Source organism: Muscardinus avellanarius, assembly GCF_963383645.1.
Source record: "Muscardinus avellanarius genome assembly, chromosome: 13".
NCBI lineage: Eukaryota > Metazoa > Chordata > Mammalia > Rodentia > Gliridae > Muscardinus > Muscardinus avellanarius.
In genome coordinates, this window is record NC_137799.1 from 6,794,908 (window position 1) to 6,818,630 (window position 23,723).

Consider the following 23,723-nt stretch of genomic DNA (forward strand, 5'->3'; position numbering starts at 1 on the left):
GCCGCTCATCGTCCGCTTGTCCTGTTTGTGACCTCCTTGGGTTACTTCTGATTCTCACGTCCTTAAACTTTCCCTCACGCTCTGCTGTTCAAAGATGGCGTCTTTCCCGAACTGTCTAGGCGTCTAAGCCTAGAATTCAGTAAGAATTGCCATTGTCTGGTGGATAATGCACCGCTCCGATAGGATTGTGGTGGAGACCTTCACCCAGGGGCCCAGGGAGCAGATCTAGAGGAGACAGAGACCACTGCCGAGCCGAAGAGCGTCACCTCAGCGCGTCAGGCAGCGTGCAGATTGCGTGGCGAATATATCAGAACAGTCGCAGTTAAAAAATGTGGCCCCGGCCGGGCGTGGCGGGCACGCTTGTCATCCCAGCATCCGGGAGGCCGAGACCGGAGGATCGCGGTTCGCGGACAGCCTCGGCTACTGAGGCCCTCTGCAACTCAGTGAGACCCGGTTTCAAAATAAAGAATAAAAAATAGGGCTGGAGGTGTAGCTCGGAGGTCGAATGCCCCTGGGTTCCATCCCCAGTACTGCGAAAAAAAGAAAAGAAAAAGGTCTTTGTGGGTCGAGGATGCTGGCATAGGCCTGAGGGAAGAATTGGGACTTGAGTGTGAAGGATGGGTGGACATCGAAAAACGGGAGCAGAAGCTGAGCGTGGTGGTAACGCCAGTAACTTGGGAGGCTGAGACGGGAGGATCGCAGGTTCGAGGCCAGCCTCAATAACTTGGCAAAGACTCTCGGCAACCGAGCGAGACACTATTTCAAAACAAGAAGTAAAAAGGGATGAGGATGTAGCTCAGAGGTAGAACTGCCCTGGGTTTAATCCCCAATACCTGAAATATATAAAGGGCTGGGGGTGTGGCTCGCAAGTGGAACACGCCTGGGTTCGATCCCCAGCGCCACACGCAGGAAGGAGGGAGGGAAACTGGGCTGGGGCGCCTTCTCCAGGGCACCGAGGGAGCCGTGCTGCCCGGCCGACCTGCAGGACGGGACAGGGTCAGTGTGTCCACCTGCAGAGACGAGGCGGACTCAGCCCGGGCAGGTCATCACAGCCAAAGGCGGGTGAACATGACCCCAGTGGAATGCGTTTATGTTTCCCAGAGGGTTTGAGCCTCTCCGCTGCCCTTTTATCTTTTATTGTAGCTGAGGCAGTGCGGTGATAAGGTGGCAGGTTACCATGAGCCCAGCGCGGCCCTGCTGGACGTGCAGAAAGCCCAAGTCCGTTGTTTCTGCAGACCGGCGTCTGGCTTGGCTGCTGGACTCCGTCGGCGCCGCCGTGCTCGCCCGTGACTGCGGCAGGCGGCAGGTGTGAATGAAGGAGGCGAGGGAGACCGGTGGGTTGTCTTAATATGACCAGCAATAGCTAGCACCCGGCGAGGGGAGGTGAGACCTGGACTGGGCTGATTAGCACAGCTCCCAGCTAAAGGGCGCAGGCCGTCGTCCACTGTCGACCCACACGTGGCAGATAGATACGTCTGTTACTTCTGCACCATTGCTCCTTTATTAATTAAATTTGCTTCTTCTTGGATGATAGAAGAGGCTTTCTACCTCCGGGCTATACTCCCAGACCTATTTTATATTTTATATTTAATTAAACAGGGTGTCACTAAGTTGCTGAGAGCCTCACTAAGTAGCTGAGGCTGGCTTCCAACCTGTGCGATCCTCCTGTCTCCGCCTCCCAAGCGCGGGGATGACAAGCGTGCGCCACCACGCCCGGCTCGATTTGATATTTTTCATGAACGTTTATGAGTTGGAAATTTTTTGTTATGTCTTTAATAAAGAAAAGTCTTTATTATGTTCACATACGAATGTGATATTTTAGCTAGGTATTAAAGTCTAGGCGGGTATTGTTTTCTCTAACCGTTTTGAAAATACTACTCATCCAGGCCTGGGGCACACACCTATAATCCCAATACTTGGGAGGCTGAGACAGGAGGATCACAGGTTGGAGGACAGCCTCGGCAAGTAGTGAGACTCTCATCAACCTAGTGAGACCCTGTTTCAAAAATAAAAATAAAATTGGGCTGGGAGTGTAGCACTGGGTTCAATCCCCAAAGAGAGAGAGGGAGGGAGGGAGGGAGGGAGGGAGGAAGTCATTCCTCCAAGGAAGTTGGCTGTCTACCTAATTGCCTTCCTCTGTAAACTCCGCACTGTCACGTGACTATAATCCCAGGACTCGGGAGGCCGAAACGGGAGGATCCCAGTTTGAGGCCAGCTTCGGCAACTTGGTGAGACCGTCAGCAACTTAGTGAGACCCTGTTTCAAAATAAAGGAATCAAGCAGGGTTGGCGTGTAGCCCGGAGGTAGAATGCCCCTGGTTCCGTCCCCGGTACGAGGAAGAGGGAACATCTTTGTAGAAATTCGACTTTCTTCCCTAAGCATGGTGACCTTCTATTTCCCTGTAGCGTTCTGTGGCGTCCTGATGATATTTCAAAGTGGAGACATTTTGTTTTTAATTTGTACTATTTAGGATTCCATGAGTATTTATTTCTTTCATAAACGCAGGAGACTTTCCAGGCATTAACTCTTCAGATATTACTTATCTTTTATTCTCCGTAATTGCCGCTGCGCCAGCGCGCGTCAGATGTGTGTGAGAATTCTCATATTCTCTTCTGTTCCTCATTTTTCATAGATTCTATTTTTTATCTCTACATATTTCATTTTGAGTAACTTCCTCATCTACTTCCTGAATTCTCTTCAATTACACTTTTAGCTCATGGATTAAATTATAAAATTTCAACAGTCGAGCCAAGCATGGCCCTACACACCTGTAATCCCAGCTACCGGGGAGGCCGAGGCAAGAATTTGAGGCCGGCCCAGGAAACAGTGGATTCTGTGCGCGCCGCGGCGGGTCACTTTTTTTTTTTTTGACAGCTGCATTTTCCATTTCTCGAAGTTTCGTTGGATTCTTTTTCAGACACGCGGAGTCTTCATAACATCTTACCGTCTCCTGATTTCTCTGGCTGCTTTTACTTCCTATAATCTTTTAAATGTTCTTGTTTTATGATTGCCTTCAAACCGACCTTTTCTTCACAGTCTTGTGATTCTTTTTCTGCTGTGTCCGTCCTCGGGTTTGCTGCCCGGTGCACCATTATGATCTTTTCTGTGTGAGCATATTTTCAGTAGAGACTCTTTTTAACCTGGGAATCCCACGAAGGCCGGACCGTGGGAGTAGGCCCCGGCGAGGTTTTACGTTCCGAGCTGCCCGGCAGCCTGGACCCGCGCTCTGTTCCTTCCTTGGCTCGGACACTGCTGCGCCATCTGTGCGGGACGCACAGGCCCGAGGTTCTGCTTCATGGAGGACGCCCTTCCCGCACCCCACGCCACGCTCCACGGCCCGAGACCTGCACGCGCCTCCGGCCATTGCTCTGATCAGAGTTCTGCAGGCGTTTCCAGCTCACCAGAGCGGACAGAACCAACCCCGAGGTCAGATGGAAAGCCAGGGGCCGGGCACGCGCCTCTGACCCCAGGTCTTGGGAGGTGAGACGGGAGGATCGCAGGTTCAGAGCCAGCCTCGGCAACTCAGCGAGGCTCTCGGCAACCTAGGGAGACCTTATTTGTAAATAAGAAATAAAATCAGGCTCGGGGTGTAGCTAGGAGGTAGAAGGCCTCTGGGTTCAATCCCCAGTACCGCAAGAAATAAAATGAAATAAAATAAAATGGAAGAAAGGCCATGGTCTTTCATCTCGACCTAATTGAATAGCACATGGAACTCTTTACTGTTTTTGTCTTGATTTATCCACCTGCGGATGGAAGCCAGCGCCCTGCACGTTCCAGGTGGGTGCTTTTCCACTGAGCTATGGCCCAGCCCAACACTGGGGTTGGGGATGGAACCCAGGGGCATTCGACCTCCGAGCTACACTCCCTGCCCTATTTTTTATTCTTTATTTTGAAACCGGGTCTCACTGAGTTGCAGAGGGCCTCACTAAGTAGCAGAGGCTGTCAGCGAACCGCGATCCTCCGGTCTCAGCCTCCCGAGTGCTGGGATGACAAGCGTGCGCCACCGCGCCCGGCTCTAAACTGTCTTGATTAAACATCTGTGGTGACTCAGAGACTCAGGTGAGCAGGTGCGTGCCTGCTGCCAGACCCCGCGATTTCTTCAGGAATAGGATCATGGTATTTTAATTTCTTTCCCTAGGTGGTATGACAGAAGTAATCTTTTTGTATTCTGAAGGAATGTATTTTTCCCTTTATTTTTTGGGTTGTGTGTGTATGTGTTACTGGAGATGGAACCCAGGGGCACTTTACCTCTGAACTACACACCCAGCCCTATTTTATTGTTTATTTTGAAACGGTACCTCACTAAGTTTCTAAGGGTATTGCGACATTGCTGAGGCTGGCCTTGAACCTGCAATCCTCCTATGTCAGCCTCCCAAGTTCTAGGATTACGAGCATGTACCACCAGACTCAGTTCATTGTTTTTAAGAAGTCTGAGCCAGGCGTGGTGGCGCACACTTGTAATCCCAGTACTTGGGAGGCTGAGACGGGAGGATCGCAGGTTCAAGGCCGGCCTCAGCTACTTAGTGAGGCCTTTTGCAACTCAGTGAGACCCTGCGTCAAAATAAATAATGAAAAAATAGGGCTGGGGGTATAGCTTGGAGGCAGAGTATTTCTTGGTTCCATCCCCAGAATGTAAAAAAAAAAAAAAAGTCTGGAATTCTATATACTTATATTACGATATAATTAATTATATAATTGTGTGTTGTTACATAGTTGTTGTTATAATTATACACATAATTATGTTAATTCTGGCAGTAGAAAATGGCGGTCCTATGCACATTCACTTTTAGTCAGAATACCCAGGCTGTGTTTTTCACCTGTGTGTATACAAAGCTTTGCAAATATTATATTCTGGGGTGAAGTTACTTAAGATGGAAAGGACGGAGGGATAGGATCGCCAATGTCAAGCCTTTCATAATGAAGCCAGACGTGGCGCACAGCTGTAATCACAGTGTTTGGGAGGCTGAGACAGGAGACTCACGGGTTCGAGGCCAGCCTCAGCCACTTAGTGAGACCCTATTTCAAAATAAAATATAAAGTAGGGTTGTGAGTGTACCTCAGAGGTGCGGTGCTCCTGGGTTCAATACCCAGTACCAAAAGAGGAAGAAGGAGAAGAAATTCAAGTCTCAACCAGGCTTGGTGACACTTGCCCGTGATCCCAGTTCTTGGGAGACTGAGGCAGGAGGATCGAAGGTTCGAGATAGCTTCAGCAAACAGTAAGACTCTGATCGACCTAGTGAGACCCTGTCTCAAAATAAAGAATAAAAAATAGGGCCGGGGGTGTAACTCAAAGGTTCAATCCCCAGTTACTACAAAAAGAAAGAAAGAAAAAGAAATAAAAGAAATCCACCCGGCGCGGTGGCGCACGCTTGTCGTCCCAGCATTCGGGAGGCTGAGACCGGAGGATCAGGGTTTGCAGCCGGCCTCGGCTTAGCGAGGCCTCCGCGACTCAGTGACACAGTGGTTGCTCCACCCCGTGGGCCCTCTGTCTTCTCGTTCTGGGTCAGCGGCTCCGCACCCCACGGTACAGGGTAGAAAGCTGGGAGGCTGTTTAAAGGGAAAAAAAAAAAAAAATCAGGAAATTGCTGGAATATCTGGAGCATACTTCTTTGGTTAACTTATTTTGAAGTTTTCTCTGTTTCGCATTTTAGCTGCCCTTATACTGTATCAAAGACGCCTCTGTGCTGGCAAGCCCCGGCCCCGCCGGCTCCAACACAAACTCCGGGCGCTGTGTCTGGACAGGAATTTTTTCAGTGCATTCTTAGTTGCAAGCTTGAAATGTATTCTAGAGGCAACAGTCTGCGGAGAATTCTCAACAGTGCCACTTACCATGCGACACTGCTGGGGACAGAGGGCCTTTCATCTCTGCTGGAGCTCCTCCTGCTTCATCCCTGCTGGAGCTCCTCCTTTCTTTTACTTCTTTTTATTTTTTCTGGTACTGAGGCTGGAACCCCAGGGGCATTCTACCTCCATGCTGCACCCGGAGCCCTATTTTTTATTCTTTATTTGAAACAGGGTCTCACTAAGTTGCAGTGGGCCTCACTAAGTAGCTGAGGCTGGCCTTGAACCCATGACCCTCTCGTCTCGGCCTCCCAGGTACCAGGATTACAAGTGTGTGCCACCATGCCTGCCCTTTAACTGACTTTTGTTTACTGATCCTCAAAGGCAAGCCATACTTCTCCAATCTTTTGTCCTTTCTGACCTTCAGCATTCAAATTTCTTTTACTTTTAGCAAACTAAAATATTCCTTATGGTATTGGTTGTTTTTTTTTTTTTTTTTTTTTTTTTTTTTTTTTTTTCGGTACTGGGGGTGGAACCCAGGGACATTCGACCTCCGAGCTACACCCCCTGCCCTATTTTTTATTCTTTATTTTGAAACCGGGTCTCGCTGAGTTGCAGAGGGCCTCACTAAGTAGCTGAGGCTGTCTGCGAACCGCGATCCTCCTGTCTCAGCCTCCCGAATGCTGGATTACAAGTGTGCGCCACCACGCCCGGCTTATGGTATTGGGGATTGAATCCCAGATCATTCATCTCCAAGCTAAACCCCCAGCCCTTTTTATTATTTTATTTTAGCTTTTGAAGTGATCTAAGTTGCTCAGTGTCTTATTAAGTTGCTGAGGCTGGTCTCGAACCTGTGATCCTCCTGCCTCAGCCTCCTGAGTACTGGGATTACAGACCTGAACATGGTGCACGCCTGTAATTCTAGTGAGTGAGGAGTCTGAGGCAGGAGGATGGTGAGTTCGAGTCCAGCCAGGCAATTTAGTGAGATCCTATCTCAAAATAAAAATAAAAAAGGATGGGTTGTAGCTCAGTGGTAGCGTATCCCTGGGTTCAGTCCCCAGTACTGAAATAAATAAATAAATTATGCAATCGTGAGTTTGGATTCTTTTCAGCAAACATATTTTTGAAATCCAGAGAAAAAAAGAATTAAAGGGGGAGAAAGGCAGCCAGATACTGCAGGTTGTTAAATTAATAAACTTAATTTTGCTGAGTGTGGTGGTGCAAACCTATCATCCCAGTACTTGGGAGGCCGAGACAGGATAATCATAGTTTTAAGGACAGCCTCTGGAATGTATCAAATCAAAAAATAAGCCGGGCCTGGTGGCGTAATCTCAGTACTTGGGAGGCTGAGACAGGAAGGTTGCAGGCTCGCGGCCAGCCTCGGCAACTTAATAAGACACTGAGCAACTTGCCCTCTGCAACCCAGTGAGACCCTGTTTCAAAATAAAAAACAAGCCGGGCGTGGTGGCGCACGCTTGTAATCCCTGTGCTTGGGAGGCGGAGACAGGAGGATCGCGCAGGTTTGAAGCCAGCTGCGCTGGCTTAAGAGACCCTGTTTCCAAATAAAATATAAAATAGGTCTGGGAGAGCCAGGCGTGCTTGGGAGGCTGAGACAGCAGGATCGCGCAGGTTCGAAGCCAGCCTCAGCAACTTAGTGGACCCTGTTTCCAAAACAAAATATAAATGGGTCTGGGAGTATAGCCCAGAGGTAGAAAGCCTCTGGGTTCCACCCCCAGTGCCACCAAAAAAAAAAAGTCTGGGAGTGTAGCCGGGAGGTAGAGGCCCCTGGTTTCCACCCCCAGGACCACCAAAAAATAAAATAAAAAATAAAGCCGGGCGTGGTGGGCACGCTTGTAATCCCCGCGCTGGGGAGGCGGAGACGGGAGGATCGCGCAGGTTCGAAGCCAGCCTCGCGCGCTGGCATAGGAGACCCTGTTTCCAAATAAAAATGTAAAAATAGGTCTGGGAGTGTAGCCCGGAGGTAGAAGGGCTTCCAGGAACCCCAGTACCACCAAAAAATAAAAATAAAAATAGGACGCGGGGTGTAGCTCGGAGTCAGATGCCCTGGGTTCATCTCCAGCAGCACACACACAGTTTAATTTGCCTGTCGTGTTGGTTCTGTCCCGTGTTGGCTCAGCGAGCCGGACTCTCCTGGTGCCGCCTCGGCGGCTGGTGGTCAGGCCCGTGTGCCGGGCACCTGGAGCCTCTGCGGGCATGGGGCCAGATGCCGGCGTCCTAGGAAGCTGTTCCCATCGCCGTGGGTGCTTTTGGCGTCAGGGAGCTTATCATTTAAGCAACATATACAATTTCGAGAGGGCTGAGACCTTGTTGAAAAAAATGACCAAACCCCATTTTTACATCCTCATTGAGGATATCAGTGGAGCCAGTCCGTATTTGCTGTCTTTTTCTTTTAATTTCTAATGGTGCGTTGTAGTCAGACATCTTAGTGGAGTAAAAGACGGTAGAGGCGCACACCACTGAGCCTCCCTACCAGTTCTAACTGTGCCCTTCAGTGAATGTGAGTGTACGGCTTGTCGTTAGGGGATTCCCTCTCCCCACCCCTCGGTTTGTTTCTTTTCTTTCTTTTTTTTTTTTTTTTCTTTTGCTACTGGGGCTTGAGCCCAGAGGCATTCTACCTCTGAGCTATACCTCCAGTCCTATTTTATTTTTATTTTAAACAGTACCTTGCTAGTTGCTGAGTCTCACTACTCGCCCAGGCTCTCCTCCTGTTGGGAAATGTGGGGATAAAGAAAACACAGTTGGTAGCCGGGTGTGGTGGGCACGCTTGTCGTCCCAGCACTCCGGAGGCTGAGACTGGAGGATCGCGGTTCGAGGACAGCCTCAGCTACTTAGTGAGGCCCTCTGCAACTCAGGGAGACCCTGTTTCAAAATACAGAATAAAAGCTAGGGCAGGGGGTGTAGCTCAGAGGTAGAAAGCCCCTGGGTTCCATCTCCAGACCTGCAAAAAAAAGAAAACACAGTTCGACAGACCAGAACAAGCTTTACTTACTTGGGGTAAAGCCTGGCCGGGGTGGGGGGGCTGACCCAGAAAGAGAGTCCACAGAAGTCAGGCGCCCGCGCCCTGACAGGCTGGAAGCCTTTTATGGGGCGTTAGGAGGGAGAGAGCGGAGTAGTCCTGTGTTTCTTGGATTGGTGGGCCTGACAGCAGCCAGAGCAGGTCAGTCTATGGGGCTGAGGGTATGTTTTCTCTGTGACGGATTGGGAGAATATGGTTTGGGGAAGCCGTTCCCCGGGAACCCCTGCCAGGGCCCCGGACATACTTACCCCCAACCCATAACAAAACCCCAAACGACCCCAAACAGAAGAAAAACTGTGGATTCTTGTCCTAAGCTAAGAGTAAATACGCATAGCTTGGACAGTTGCTGAAGATTTAAAGTTTATTAGAAAGATAGAAATACAGAAAATAGAAATACAGCCCCATGCCAAGATGGCATGGGGGGTGACTTGAATGAGTACACCAAAGGGCTTACACGTTTTATACCCTTGACCTCCGTGACTCTGACTTAGTGAACGTCCCTGTAAGGGACCTCCCCCAGTAAGGTGTGGCGAGGTGTCTCCTTTCACGAAGGTCGACCCCTCCTACCATCTTAGCTGGCTTATCGTGTAGATCTGTCTTTAGATAGAGAAAGGCCTAGTTCTCCTCTCCTAGTGACGGGTTCATTACTTTGAGCTAGGTCAATTTACATTGGAATAGCTGCCTGTTTTAGGCAGAAATCAAGTCCTTTCTTTGCCCATGTCTGCCGCCATCTTGACACAACTATTTTGAAATATATCAGTTATTTTCTTTTGAAATATATTAATAATCAGAGCTTTCCCCAATCTTCCTAGGCCGTTCCAATACTGGTACATTTTCCTTTACTTTCCTGCTGTTTCCTGGAATCCCTTGTCCTCTGTCTCCTCGGGCCAGGCCTCACAGCCCAACCCCACAGTCCCCACACCTCCAACCTGCGGATCTGCCTGCCTCCACCTCCCCCGACTGGACTCACAGGCTGCAACACCCGCCCGGCTCGCATTTGCTCATTTTGTTAGACCAGACGCTGCGCGGTGTGGTGGTGCACGCCTGTCCTTCCAGTGCTGGGGAGGCTGAGACTGGAGGGTCGCAGACTCACTACTGTTAAGTTGGGTCCTGCACTCATGTGACTTTGTGTCACATGACCTCTGCAGGGCAAGGGAGGGGCTGAAACCCCCCCCCCCTGCGAGAATTGGGCGTTCCCGCGAGTAAACCCTCATCTCGCGAGATGCATACCTTGAAAAGGAGAGCCCACGTCCTCTAGCTTCGGACAGGTGCGCGGGCCCCACGGTGCCTCGCCCTGATCCCCGGGAGAGCCGTGCCATTAAAACTTTACATGCCACGTGTACCGGACCTCTCTCGTGTTTTTCACACTCCGCCGTACGCACATTATTTTTATTTTACTCGCATTTAATTTTTTATTTTACTTATCAACTACCAGCATCCACAGCTTAACGAGGTCCTCTGCCATCTAGTGAGACCCTGTTTCAAAATAAAGACTAAAAAAATAGGACTGGGGTGTAGCTCAGAGCTAGAATTTCCTTGGTTCCCTCCCCAGTACCGCAAAAAAAAAAAAAAAAAAAAAAAAAGATAAAATAGGGCTGGGGATGTAGCTCAGAGGTGGAATGCCCCTGGATTTAATCCCCTGTACCAAGGGGGGAAAAAATAAAGAGAAGCCCTAAAGCAGAGGCAGTCGTGGAAACCGGCTCGTGTAGGCCTGTGCATCCTCAGGACGCAGACCTACAAAAGTGAGTAGGTGTCTCAGGGCAAGTGTATTCCCGGCTAATCTCCATTGAGACTTGGTCAGCATTTATTTTCTCCTAATATTTGGAGCTAAGGAAAGAGTCCTATTGAGTTAAACAGGAAACAGCAACCCATTTGGGCCATGCTAATGGCCTAAAATTAGCTCGCTAAACAGATTACAGAATTTTTGTCTGAGAACTCGGGCTGAGCGTGCGGGCTGCGGTTAGTGGCTGTTCAGAAGCTGCAGCTGTGGCCCCTGAGGGTTCAGCTTGCCTTCCAAGAGGACACTGAGGAGGACAGGTTAAGAGCAGCCAAGGATTAAGTCCCACTTGCCTGGGTGAGCGGCTCAGCCTTAAGGCTGTTTGGAGGCCCTGGAGGGAGATTCCTGAGGGCGTGGCAAAGAAATTCTAAAGATCAAATTCATTCTGAGACAGCTGGACAGATCTGATTCTTCCCTGTAGAAATCGGTGACCTACAGCCTCAGGCAACTGTGGTTCTTCTGGGCTTCTTAGAATATTATCTCTAGATTCTGAGACTAATGAAGTTTTTTTTGGTTTTGTTTTTTACTTATTATTTTGGTACTGGGGGTTGAACCCAGAGCCATTCTCTGCCTCCAAGCTACATCCCCAACCCAATTCTATTTCATATTTGGAAACAGGGTCTCACTAGGTTGCTGAAAGCCTCGCAGAGTTGCCAAGGCTGGCTTTGAACCTGTGATCCTCCTGTCTCATCCTCCCAGGCACTGGGATTACAGGCGTGCGCCACCGTGCCTGGCTCCGATTCAGTTTTTAAAACACAAAACAAGCCAGCCCTCTGTGTGTCTTTCTGGCCTATCGTAATGTTGTTATAAAATGCGGGGCTTTTGTTTTGAGAATGGGAAATCTAAAGGAATAGCATATGGTCTGGTTTAGAATGGAAACAACCGTGCCTCTGAGATAATTGTTGCTATTTTTAGACCAACTTGCAAAGAGATGAGAAACTGGAGCTCAGTCTTCATTTAGGAGATACGGGTACACTCTGTGAAATAGTCACCACACCATTACTCCAGATAAAGTTATGAAAATATATATACACATTTATTTTTGTACAGGGAATTGAAACCAGAGACATTCTACTTCCGAGCTACACCACCAGCCCAATTTTGTGTGTGTGTGTATGTGTTTGGGGATAGAACCCAGAGCATTTGACCTCTGAGCTACGCCCCCTGCCCTATTTTTTATTCTTTATTTTGAAACGGGGTCTCACTGAGTTGCAGAGGGCCTCACTACGTAGCCGAGGCTGTCCGCGAACCGCGATCCTCGTGTCTCGGCCTCCCGAGTGCTGGGATTACAAGCGTGCGCCACCACGCCCGGCTTTATTTCTTATTGGGAAACAGGGTTTCACTAATTTGTGGAGGGCCACACTAAGTTACCAAGGCTGGCTTCAAACCTGTGATCCTCCTGTCTCAGCGTCCCAAGTACTGGGATTACAAGTGTGTACCACCCTGCCCGGCTAGAAAACGCTTTTAAAGATGTGTTTAAGCTGGGCGAGGTCGCACAGTGTTGTAGTTTCCAGTGGGTGGGAGGCTACACAGGAGTGTGGCAAGTTCAAGGCCAGCCTCAGCACCTTAGCCAGACCCTGTTTTAAAGTTCAAAAGTATATAAATAACAGGGGCTGAGGGTGGAGCTTAGTGGTAGAGCACCCCTGGTTCAATCTCCTGTGACATACACATACAGAAGATGTTTTGAAAACATAGTTTTGTGCTGAGCACCTGTAATTTCAGTACTTGGGAGACTGAGACAGGATAATCGCAGGTCTGAGGCCAGCCTCAGCAACTCGTGAGACCCTCTTTCAAAGCAAAAAAAATAGCCGGGGTGGTGGCAGTTTGTGGACAGCCTCACCTACTTAGTGAGACCTTTGCAACTCAGTGAGGCCCTGTTTCAAAATAAAGAATAAAAAAAAAGGCTGGGATGTAGCTCAGAGATAAAATGCCCCTGGGTTCCATCCCCAGTACCAATTAATTAATTAATTAATTAATTAAATGGGCTGAGGGGATAGCTCAGAAGAAGACTGCCCCTGGGTTCAATCCCCAGTATCAAAAAAAATTTTTTTAAATAACAAGCAACTGACTCAACACTCGTTTTAGAAAAGATTTTTAAATTTCATTGTAAAATAATCCAAAGGGCTTACTAAACAAGAATAGACATTGTACTTAGTAAAGCTTGGTTCAAACAATGCCACATTCCCAGGCCTGTGAGGCAGAAGTGGGCCTTAATTTGAAGCAGCTGGGTGCCGGGGCGGAGGCGAGGCAGCCCCGGGCCGCTGTCCTCGAGCCGGGGAGCCCGGGCACGCAGGCCGGCTTAGACAGTCCCGTGTCCGGGCTTCTGCTTCCGTGCACAGGCCCCGAGAGACTCTTCTGGAGCGTGGAGGGTGGAGCCGTTCCCTGAGCAGGGCGCGGGTTTATTTCTTGCGTTGCATTTTCCGGCTGGATGTTGGCGTGGTTAGTCCTTCTCCAGGCGCTCCCGCACCTCACGTCCAGAGCGCCCGGGTGGCGCCCGGGTTGCTGCGTGCCAGCGGGTAAAGGGCACCGTCAAACTATGCAGGGTAGCTGGGCGTGGTGGCGCACGCTTGTCATCCCAGCATTCGGGAGGCTGAGACATGGAGGATCGCGGTTCGCGGACAGCCTCAGCTACTTAGTGAGGCCCTCTGCAACTCATTGAGACCCGGTTTCAAAATAAAGAATAAAAAATAGGGCAGGGGGTGTAGGTCGGAGGTCAAATGCCCCTGGGTTCCATCCCCAGGCCCGCAAAAAAAAAAAAAAAAAAAAAACAACTATGCAGGGTAGTGAACTCCAAGACAGGTAGCAGAGCTGAGCCATCGCGGCGTCTGGGGAGCCAGGAGGACGACCAGCCCAGGGGTGCCGGACGGCCTGCAGCCAGCTCTCAGGAGCAGGAACTGATACTGAGTCCATGGTATTTGGAAACAGGGTCTCACTAAGTTGCTGAGAGCCTCAGTAAGTAGCTGAGGCTGGCTCTGAACCTGTGCGATCCTCCTGTCTCAGCCTCCCAAGCGCGGGGATTACAAATGTTCGTCACCACACCTGGCTGTCAGGGAGTTTTTTTTATTTTGTTTTTGTTTTTTTGTGGTACTGGGTTCCTGGAAGCCCTTCTACCTCTGGGCTACATTCCCAGACCTATTTTATATTTTTGAAACAGAGTCTCTTATGCCAGCATGGCTGGCTTCGAACCTGCGCGATCCTCCTGTCTCCGCCTCCCAAGCGCAGGGATGACAAGCGTGCGCCACCATGCCCGGCTGTCAGGGAGCTTTTATCTGGTGTGTGTGTGTGTGTGTGTGTGTGTGTGTGTGTGTGTGTACATGCATGTTAAGTGATGACAGTCTGATCTCTGTTTCAGAACCTAAGCTATTTATATGTGGTGGCCCACGCTTGTCATCCCAGTACTCAGGAGGCCGAGACAGGAGGATCGCAGGTTCATCGCCGGCCTCAGTAACATAGTGAGACCCTTTTTAAAAATAAGAAATCGCCTGCCGTGGTGGCGCACGCTTGTAATCCCAGCATTCGGGAGGCTGAGATGGGAGAATCACGGTTCGTGGACAGCCTCAGCTACTTAGTGTGGCCCTCTGCCACTCAGTGAGACCTTGTTTCAAAGTAAAGAATAAAAATTAGGGCAGGGGGTGTAGCTCGGAGGTCGAATGCCTGTGGGTTCCATCCCTAGACCCACACTCCAAAAAAAAGAAATAAAATAGGGGGTAGTTCCAAGGTAAAGTGCCCCTGGATTCAATCCCCAGTACCAGGAATAAAGAAAAAATAAAAGTGGGTCATTTCTCCAAAAGAAATATGGTGATTGGTTCTTTTTTTCTTTTCTTTTTCTGGTACTGGGGATTGCACCCAGAGGCATCCTGTCTCTCAACTACACTCCCAACGCTTTTTATTTTGAAGCAGTATCTCGCTGAGTTGCTGAGTCTCACCAAATCACTGGGGCCGACCCCAAACCTCCGGCCCTCCTGTCCGGCCTCGCGTTCCTGGGGTGACCGCGTGAGCCCTCTGCCCTGCGGGTTTACTTACTAATCACACTGTCCTCTACAGAAGAGAGGAAGAAACCCCCGTGGGCTTTTGTGAGACTTTCTGAGGAAGGCGTGTGAATGAAACAGAGACTCTTTTAGACATTTGAGGTCTGTGTGGGAATTCCCTTTATAAAACAAACATTCATAACCACACAGTGAATATGGCAGCCGAAGGGCACTGGGAGGGCGCAGGGCTTTGGTCGGAGGCCTGGAGGGAGCAGATGGGATGCAGGCAGGTGGGCAGCCATCGCCTCGACCAGGGGGGCTGCGAGTCCTGGAAGGGGGGACTTCTGGGGGCGGCTGGAGGTTGGCATTCGGGGGCCTCAGCCACGGCAAGCCGCAGAAGCCGCAGCATATGGTCAGGAAGGGAGTTAACTGGCCACCAGCAAAGAGGAAGAGCGGGGCTGGGAAATAAGCCAGGCTAAAGGGAAGAGGTAGAGAAACTGCAAGGCCTCGGGTAACAGGGGAGCCGGCCACCATGGGGAGCTCTGCTGAGGGGGGTGGGAGGGGCCAGGAGGTGGCGGAGCCCTCAGGACGGGCAGGAAGCCACAGGAGGCTGAGGTGGGAGAGAGTGCTCTAGAAGGCTCGGGTCGGCCACCGGGCCAGCATTTCTTCTTCGTGTTCAGGACTCAACCTCCTTTCTCCGCACGTTCCTGGGCTGGGGATGTAGCTGTGTGGAGCGCTCGCCCCGCGTGCACAAGACCCTGATTCAATCCCCAGTGCTGCAGAGGGGGAGGGGCGGGCTTTCTTTTTGAAGGTATTAGTTTTCTATATTTGTTAGTTCAGGAAAACAAAAGCAGGCCAACCTTCCTGCCCGCCCCTGCCTGCTGGAGCACAGCCCTCCCTGCTGGGTGTTTGGCAGTGAATTCGGGCGTCACCTGGGGCTGGCCTGTCTTCAGCTGGGGGGTGGATTTCACACTGTGGGCCTCAGGCCTCGTTAGCATCAATCCACGGTGCTCAGCAAGTCGCCGTTAAGCGCTGTGTAAATAGTAGAGGAATCTCTCCTTGAAGATGACTTAGAGTATATTGGCATTTGTGTTAGAGCTTTGAAATAGGTTCTGGGCCAAGCGTGGTGGTACACACCCCTAGCCCTAGTACTTGGGAGGAGGCTGAGACAGGAGGATTACATGTTCGAGGACATTCTTCAGCAGCGTGGCAAGATACTGTTTTATTAAAATAGGGCAGGGGAGCCGGGCTCAGAATGCTGAGATGGGAGGATCATGGTTCACAGGCAGCTTCAGCTACTGAGCGAGGCTCTTCAATACTCAGTGAGACCCTATTTCAAAAATAAAAAGACTAAAAAATAGGGCAGGGGGTGTAGCTCGGAGGTAGAAAGCCCCTGGCTTCCATCCCCAGTACTGCAATAAAATAAAATAAAAATGCCCAGGGCTGGTTGGAGCTGAGGGGTAGAGCACCCAGGGGTGTGGCAAACAAGAGTACCTCGTCCCTACCTAAAGTAAATTAGCATGCTGGACATTTATTTTTTTAAAGGGCACCTGCTGAGTATGGCACGTACGAGGTGAGCTCGGCCCAGCGTGTGCCCCCGGGCTCTGCCCATCACGGGTAAATGCCAGCGCGTCCTCCTCTCTGTCCTCAGGCTCGGCAGCAAGCTCAGATCCGTCACCAGATGGCCGAGGACAGCAAAGCAGATTACTCCTCCGTTCTTCAGAAATTCAACCGCGAGCAGCACGACTACTACCACACGCACATTCCCAGCATCTTCCAGGTCAGTCTGTTACTTCTCGGGCTGGGGGTTTTTGTGTAGAAACATGTTACTTTTGGGATGTATTGGCTCATGCCTATAATCCCAGTACTTGGGAGGCTGAGGCAGGAGGATTGCAGGTTCGAGGCCAGCCTCAATAACTTAATGAAATCCTCTGCAACCTGGTAAGACCCTGTTTCAAAATAAAAAATAAAATAGGCCTGAGGGTTTAGCTTAGAGGTAGAAGGCCCACGGGACCCTTAGTGCCACACCAAAGAAAAAAAGAAAAAGAAAAAAGAAACCCGTTGCTTTTGGGCCATAATTGGAGGGTTTTGATAAGTAAAATAAAAAATTAATGCGAGTAAAATAAAAAATAATGTGAGTACGGCGGAGTGTGAAAAACACGAGAGAGGTCCGGTACACATGGCATGTAAAGTTTTAATGGCACGGCTCTCCCGGGGATCAGGGCGAGGCACCGTGGGGCCCGCGCGCCTGTCCGAAGCTTGAGGACGCGGGCTCTCCTTTTCAAGGTATGCATCTCGCGAGAGGAGGGTTTACTCGCGGGAACGCCCAATTCTCGCGGGGGTTTCAGCCCCTCCCTTGCCCTGCAGAGGTCATGTGACACAAAGTCACGCGAGTGCAGGACCCAACTTATCATCCCGGCCTTTTGATGGTAGGGATAACGGATGACGATTGGACCCTCTAGCTTCTTCCTGCTGTCAAGGGGCGTCGTCAGGGGCCCCAGGCCGGGAGGAGTCGGGAGTCCAGTCCCCCAGAAGGGGGTGCAGGTGGGTGCATAGCTGCAGTGCGAATTGGAGGTTACCCTGGACAGCTTAGTGATGTGCGCTTGAGGAGGCTTGAACAGGCAAGGGCTATTAAAGAAAAAAACAAATCATGAGATTGAGCAGGCGACCAAAAAGGAGACTGGCTTACTCAGTACCTGGAGAGCTACCCTGAGCTGGCAAAGAGGATGGAGGTTGAGGGACCCAGGAGCCATCAGTCTTCAGCCAGGCTGAGTAGGGCCAGCGGCGGGGCCTAGTCTGGAAAGATGGTCCCCCTGTGCTGAGGCACCTGGGGCTCACCCTTTTCCAAGGGCACTGTTCCAGTGGCCCTCCTGGCCGCACGTCGGGCACAGTCTGATTGGTAGGCGTGGCCTTGCCACACTTGAGGCCGGCTCCTGGAGGTAGTCGTCGTTGCTGTCCTCCACATCTAGGTGGCGCTCCAGAGGGCTGAGCCGCCACCGCCAGCCGAAGGGCAGCTACCAGGGATCTGCTTTTTGGCAAAGTCAGAGTGTACGCTCCATCTCCGCCTGTTTCTCTTTGGAATTAAAACTTTAGTTGCCATGTTAAGGTTCTGTCAGCTGCGACGGACCTACACTCACACACAAAGCGCGTCCCAGGGCGGGTGTCCGGCAAGAATGGCAACGCAGACTCCCCACGGGCAGAGGGTGTCGCCCCAGCCCGGGCCTGGCGTTTCCCGCAGCACCTAGGGCGTGCCCGAGCGGGCCGCCCAGCAAAATTGCAGTCTGGCGCGGGCCAAGATGGTGACTGTGACATCACCAGGCAGTGAGTACGCGCCATCACAAAATGGCAGCTGGCGGGAAAATAAATGGAAGCTGATGGGGGAGAGCATTTGGAGGAATACCAGACTGCTTATAAAAGTTCCTAACTATTCCTGGGCCACCACAACCCATTTCCCAACTCGTATCAAGGCCAGACAGGCGCTCAGAGCATCTGCTAGTTTATAGGTTCGACTTTCCATAATTGGTTCGCGGGCGGAAACGAAGAACAGGAAATGGGCGTCCCCGATTTCCCTGCTCAATCGTTCGGAAACGGAGGTTAAGAGATAGAGAAGAACGTCTTCATCCCTTCTCAAAACCGGAGGATGACCTGGTCATCCGGAGGGTGGTCCCAGTGGACCAGGGGACAATGGGTCACCAAGCGCTTGGATTTTGGGGTCCCAGTGGACCGGAAGACCCAAGTCCGGAACCCACTAACCAAGGGAAGGAGGCAGTTTACCGGAGTGAAGCATTGTCAGCCAGCGCTGGCTGCGACAGAAGCGCTGAGAAGCTGCTGGGGGCGCGGTGGAGCCGGGGCGCGCGAATGTCGGTGGCTGGTGTGGATGGCACTGGCGGCTGGCGCAGGAGGGATCAGTGGGGGCGCGCGGGCAGTGTGGCTTGCCGGGCCCGCGGCGTGGAGACAAAATGGCTTCCAGGTGCGCGGCAGACGCTGAGGCTGGGCCCCAAGGAGCACCGCCAGTGAGCCTGGCTTGGGCGGGCTGAACGGAGCAGCAGCAGCGAGTAGAGCTATGCCTGGCGCGGGTGACTGGCGAACGCCGAGGCCGGCTGTGCACCGCCCAGTGAGCCTGGCTCGGGGCAGGCGGGGCGAACCGGCCAGAGGTCCCGGCGGTGACCGGAGTGCCGAGCTGGAACGGTGGTTTTAGGAGGTCCAAGCGGCGGACAGAGGTCCTGGCCCGTGCAGGAGGTTGGCAGGCAGAGCAGGTGCCAGCATCACCCAAGGAGCCTGGCTCGGGGCGGGTGGAACTGGCAGCCTGGCGGCCGGCGGAGCCTGCACGCCCCGGCGGTGGTGGCCGTGGCCGCGGTGGCAGTGGAAGATGGCCGTCGATGCTCCGGAAGAGAGCACGTGGGCAGGAAAAGATGGCCACGGGCTCTCAGCAGAGCCCGGGGCGGGAAGAAGGCCGCCAGCTCTCCTGGAGAGCGCGGGGCTGGGGAAGAAGGCTGGGGAAGAAGGTAGGCACGGGGCGGCAGTGGTGGGAGCAACGCCTGCAAGCGGAGCGCTGGTGTGGGACTCGCAGTCGAGCTGCTGGCCGGTCGGAGAGTCCGGGGCTCAAAAAGAGAGTAAAAAGAAAAAGAAAAAAGAAAAAGGGGAGGAACCCAAGAGTTCTCCCGGTTCGGCACCAAATGATAAGTAAAATAAAAAATTAATGCGAGTAAAATAAGAAATAATGTGCGTACGGCGGAGTGTGAAAAACACGAGAGAGGTCCGGTACACATGGCATGTAAAGTTTTAATGGCACGGCTCTCCCGGGGATCAGGGCGAGGCACCGTGGGGCCCGCGCGCCTGTCCGAAGCTTGAGGACGCGGGCTCTCCTTTTCAAGGTATGCATCTCGCGAGAGGAGGGTTTACTCGCGGGAACGCCCAATTCTCGCGGGGGTTTCAGCCCCTCCCTTGCCCTGCAGAGGTCATGTGACACAAAGTCACGCGAGTGCAGGACCCAGCTTATCAGGCTGATGCTTGTATTTTTGGTGTGTGCGTGTGTGTAGTGCTGGGGATTGAACCCAGGGGCATTCTACCTCCGATCTACACCCCTAGGCCGATTTTTTATTTTTTTATTTTTTATGGGGAAGGTCTCACTAAATATCTAAGGCTATCCACGAACCGCAATCCTCCTGCCTCAGCCTCCCAAACACTGGGGTTACCAGCCTGCGCCACCACGCCGTGCTGCTCTGAGCATTTCTGACATTCCAGGCTTCCACAAAGCCATTTGCTCAAGCATCTAGATCAAGCGGTGGCTAGCAGTAGAAATGAAATAGGACATTAATCTTGAGATTAATCAAGAGGCCGTGGTGGCGCACGCCTGTAAGCCCAGCATTTGGGAGGCCAAGACCTGAGGATCCTGGTTCACGGCCAGCCTCAGCTACTTAGTGAGGCCCTTGGCAACTCAGTGAGACGGTTTCAAAATAAAGAATAAAAAATAGGGCAGGGGGTGTAGCTCAGAGGTAGAATGTCCCTGGGTTCCATCCCCAGTACAGCAAAATAAAAAATAGGGCTGGGGTGTAGCTCGTAGACTGCTCCGAGGTTCCATCCCCAGGACCACACAAATCATCACCGTCATCAAGACCCTTTGCAAACTTCTTTCGTTGGCACCTGCAACTTTCTTTTTCCTGTCCGGTCTTAGAACTGGTGCCCGTAGTCTACTGCTGTTGTGCTGACAGGACCTTTCTGGCTACAAAAATGTCAGCTTAACTCCAGGAGACAGAGCGGGCTCACGCGTGGGTCTGCGCACAGGGCAGCCTTTCCTCTCCATCATCCCCTTGGGGCTGACTGAGCCGCTGCTGCAGCCGAGGGGCAAAGCGCCTGCTCTGTGTGCGCGAGGCCAGGCCCACCACAGAGAAGAGAGGCACAGAAAAGACAGATGCGCCTTCCACTTGGAGAAGGTTTAATGACCTCAAATCTGATTGCAGAAAAATAGTGAATATTTGCTTCTTGGTGTCTGCACACATAATTCACGAGAACTTTTTTTTTTTTTTTTTTTTTTCGGGTCTGGGGATGGAACCCAGGGGCATTTGACCTCCATGCTACACCTCCTGCCCTATTTTTTATTCTTTATTTTGAAACCGGGTCTCACTGAGTTGCAGAGGGCCTCACTAAGTAGCTGAGGCTGTCTGCGAACCGCAGTCCTCCAGGTCTCAGCCTCCCAAATGCTGGGATGACAAGCGTGCGCCACCATGCCCGGCTCACGAGAACTTCTAAGTTGTACAGGGGAGAGAAAGTAATTTTATCTCCGCCTGTGTTGCCTGGAGACAGCCAAGACTGTGCTTTTGGTAAATAGTGAGCTGGTGGTGGCTCATGCCTGGAATCCCAGGATTTGGAAGGCTGAGGCAGGAGGGTCACAGGTTCGAGGGCAGCCTCAGCAACTTAGCGACTAAACTAGGAATGGTGGCGCACACCTGTCATCCCAGTCCTGGAAAGGCTGAGACTGGAGGATTGCAGGTTCAAAGACAGCCTCAAAGCCGAGGGTGGTGGCGCACGCTTATAATCCCAGCATTTGGGAGGCTGAGACAGGAGGATCGCGGTTCGCGGACAGCCTCAGCTACTTAGTGAGGCCCTCTGCAACTCAGTGAGACCCGGTTTCAAAATAAAGAATAAAAAACAGAAACAGGGATATAGCTCAGAGGTAGAATGCCCCTGGGTTCAACCCACAGTACCACAAAAAAATAATTAAAAACTTAAAATTAGGATCAAACATGGCCAGTACAGTGGTTTACGCTTGTGAGCCTATCATTCGTTAGGCAGATACCGGAGGATCGTGGTTCGAGAACAGCCTCAGCTAATTGGCGAGGCCCTTTGCAGCTCAGTAAGACTCTTTCAAAAAAAAAGTGTAAAAATTAGGACTGGGGCGTAGCTCAGAGGTATAGTGCCCCTGGGCTTCATTCCCGGTATTGCCAAAAAAAAAAAAAAATAGAATCAAACATGGAGAAAATATTTGAAGTGTTTGCCAGGTGGTGGTAATTATAAAACTAGGTGGTAGGCTCCTTACTGAAAGTGACCTGGCTTGTGTAAAGGGCACACTACGGCAGCCTAACAACGTATAAGATAGGACGCAGCGCCACAGCTGTAGACGTGCGGTAACCTGCGCTGCCCCGGCCCGGCCCCTTGCCCTCCCAGAGCATTCGTCACGGGTAACAAAACTGCCCCGAGCGGCTTCCCTAAGCACTAGCGGAGCGGATTGATTTTACCCCAGCTCTCTGTTGCAGAAAATTCAAGAGATGGAGGAGAGGCGGATAGTGAGGATCGGGGAGTCCATGAAGACGTACGCGGAGGTGGACCGGCAGGTGATCCCCATCATCGGAAAGTGCCTGGATGGGATCGTGAAGGCAGCGGAGGCCATTGACCAGAAAACCGTGAGTAGCTCCGGGCTCCGCTCCCCGCCAGGGCCGGGTCCGTGGTTCCTGGGCATGGCTTCTGTGGTCACAGGCACTTTTCTTTAGGTGGTCCTGGGGATTGAACCCAGGGGTGTTCTACCTCCAAGCTACACCCCAAGCCCCATTTTATTTATGTATTTTTATTTATTTATTTATTTATTTACTTATTTATTGCACTACTGGGGATGAAACCCAGTTGCACTGTACCTCCGAGCTACACCCCCCAGCCCTATTTTTTATTCTTTATTTGGAGACAAGGTCTCCCTAAGTTGCAGAGGGCCTCACTAAGTAACTGAAGCTGGCCACGAACCCAGATCCTCCTGTCTCAGCCTGCCAATACTGAATTACAGGTGCGCACCACCACACTCAGCCGAGACCTATTTTACATCTTTATTTTTTGCTTAAAAACAGGGTCTTCCTGGGTTGCTGAGGCTGTCCTCCAACCAGCAATCCTCCTGTCTCAGCCTCCCAAGTTTAGGGATTGCAGGCGTGTGCCACCACCCCTGGCTCATGGTGGTTTCTAACAGCAGGGACCGGGAGCACTTGAGAGGCCTTGGAGGGAGCCCTCTGTGTTTGGTAGCTGTCTCTCTCTAATTCCTTTTTTTTTTTTTTTAAATTCTGTATTTTGAAACAGGGTCTCACTGAGTTGCCGAGGGCCTCACTAAGTAGCTGAGGCTGGCTTCGAACCCCGATCCTCCCGTCTCAGCCTCTGAATGCTGGGATTATCTCTAAATCCTTTTGTGGAAAATATATTGACAGAGCCGGGTGTGGTGGCGCACGCCTGTCATCCCAGTACTTGGAAGACTGACATAAGAGCATGCCAAAGTCCCTCCTTCCTTCCTTCCTTCCATCTTTTTGTCCTTCTAGGGATCAAACCTAATGCTAAGCAAGCCTTCTACCACCGCGCTACCTCCCGGCCCTTTTTATTTTACCTTGAAACAGGGTCTCGCGCGCCCGCAGGCTGTCCCTGAGCCTACCGCCGGTCTCGGCCTCCCCGGGCGCCGTGCCCTGCACAGTCTACACCCCGTCCTTGTGGGCCCGCGGCCCACCGACCCACCCTCCTCCCGCCGCTCCAGCAAGCCCCCCGCGGTGGCCGTCCGTGCTGGTCACCGCTGGTCCTCCAGGGAGACCTCGGCCAGGCTCTCTGCCCTCGTCATTCAGTGCTTTAAGTGACCCGGGACTCGGGGGGCATCTCCACGTGGACTTAAGCCCAGCGAGTCCAGCCTGGGCCCCGCGCCACGCGCAGGCTCTTGCTTGAGTCCACCCCTGGAGACCAGCGCACCTCAGACTGACGGCCCCAGACAGCAGCTTCCCCTGCGCCTCCGTGACTGCCCCCCGGCCCCGGGCTCCGTCATCTTGGGGTGTGCGGGGAGCCTGGTCACTGAGAAGGCGTCTGGCCAGTTCCCCACACTTTGCACCTGCCCCTCCCAGCGCATTCTGTCTGTCTGTCTGTCTGTTTCTTTTGGTACTGGCAGTTGAACCCAGGGGCATTCTGCCTCCAAGCTATACCCCAGCTCTTTCTGGTTTTGCTGTTTCTATTTTGAGTTTTTTTGCACTGGGGATTGAACCCAGGAACATTCTACCTCTGAGATATAATCTCCCTTTTATTTATTTTTTATTTTTTTGGTGGTACTGGGGTTCCTGGAAGCCCTTCTACCTCCGAGCTACACTCCCAGACCTATTTATATATTTTTTTAAATTTGGAAACAGGGTCTCTTAAGCCAGCGCGGCTGGCTTTG

General features: G+C 51.8%; 1 protein-coding gene across 5 annotated transcripts in view; it reads left to right on the forward strand.

Annotated features, from left to right (window-relative positions):
- The window catches only part of FNBP1 (formin binding protein 1), a gene marked incomplete at both ends in the record, with an annotated part of 126,146 nt that overhangs the window by 79,721 nt on the left and 22,702 nt on the right, over positions 1 to 23,723 (forward strand). For all 5 annotated transcript variants that reach the window (XM_080709290.1, XM_080709291.1, XM_080709292.1 and 2 more), the window contains 2 exons: positions 16,215 to 16,343; positions 21,817 to 21,963. In XM_080709290.1, the coding sequence (XP_080565416.1) occupies positions 16,215 to 16,343; positions 21,817 to 21,963 (276 nt within the window). The remainder of the gene's footprint in view (positions 1 to 16,214; positions 16,344 to 21,816; positions 21,964 to 23,723) is intronic.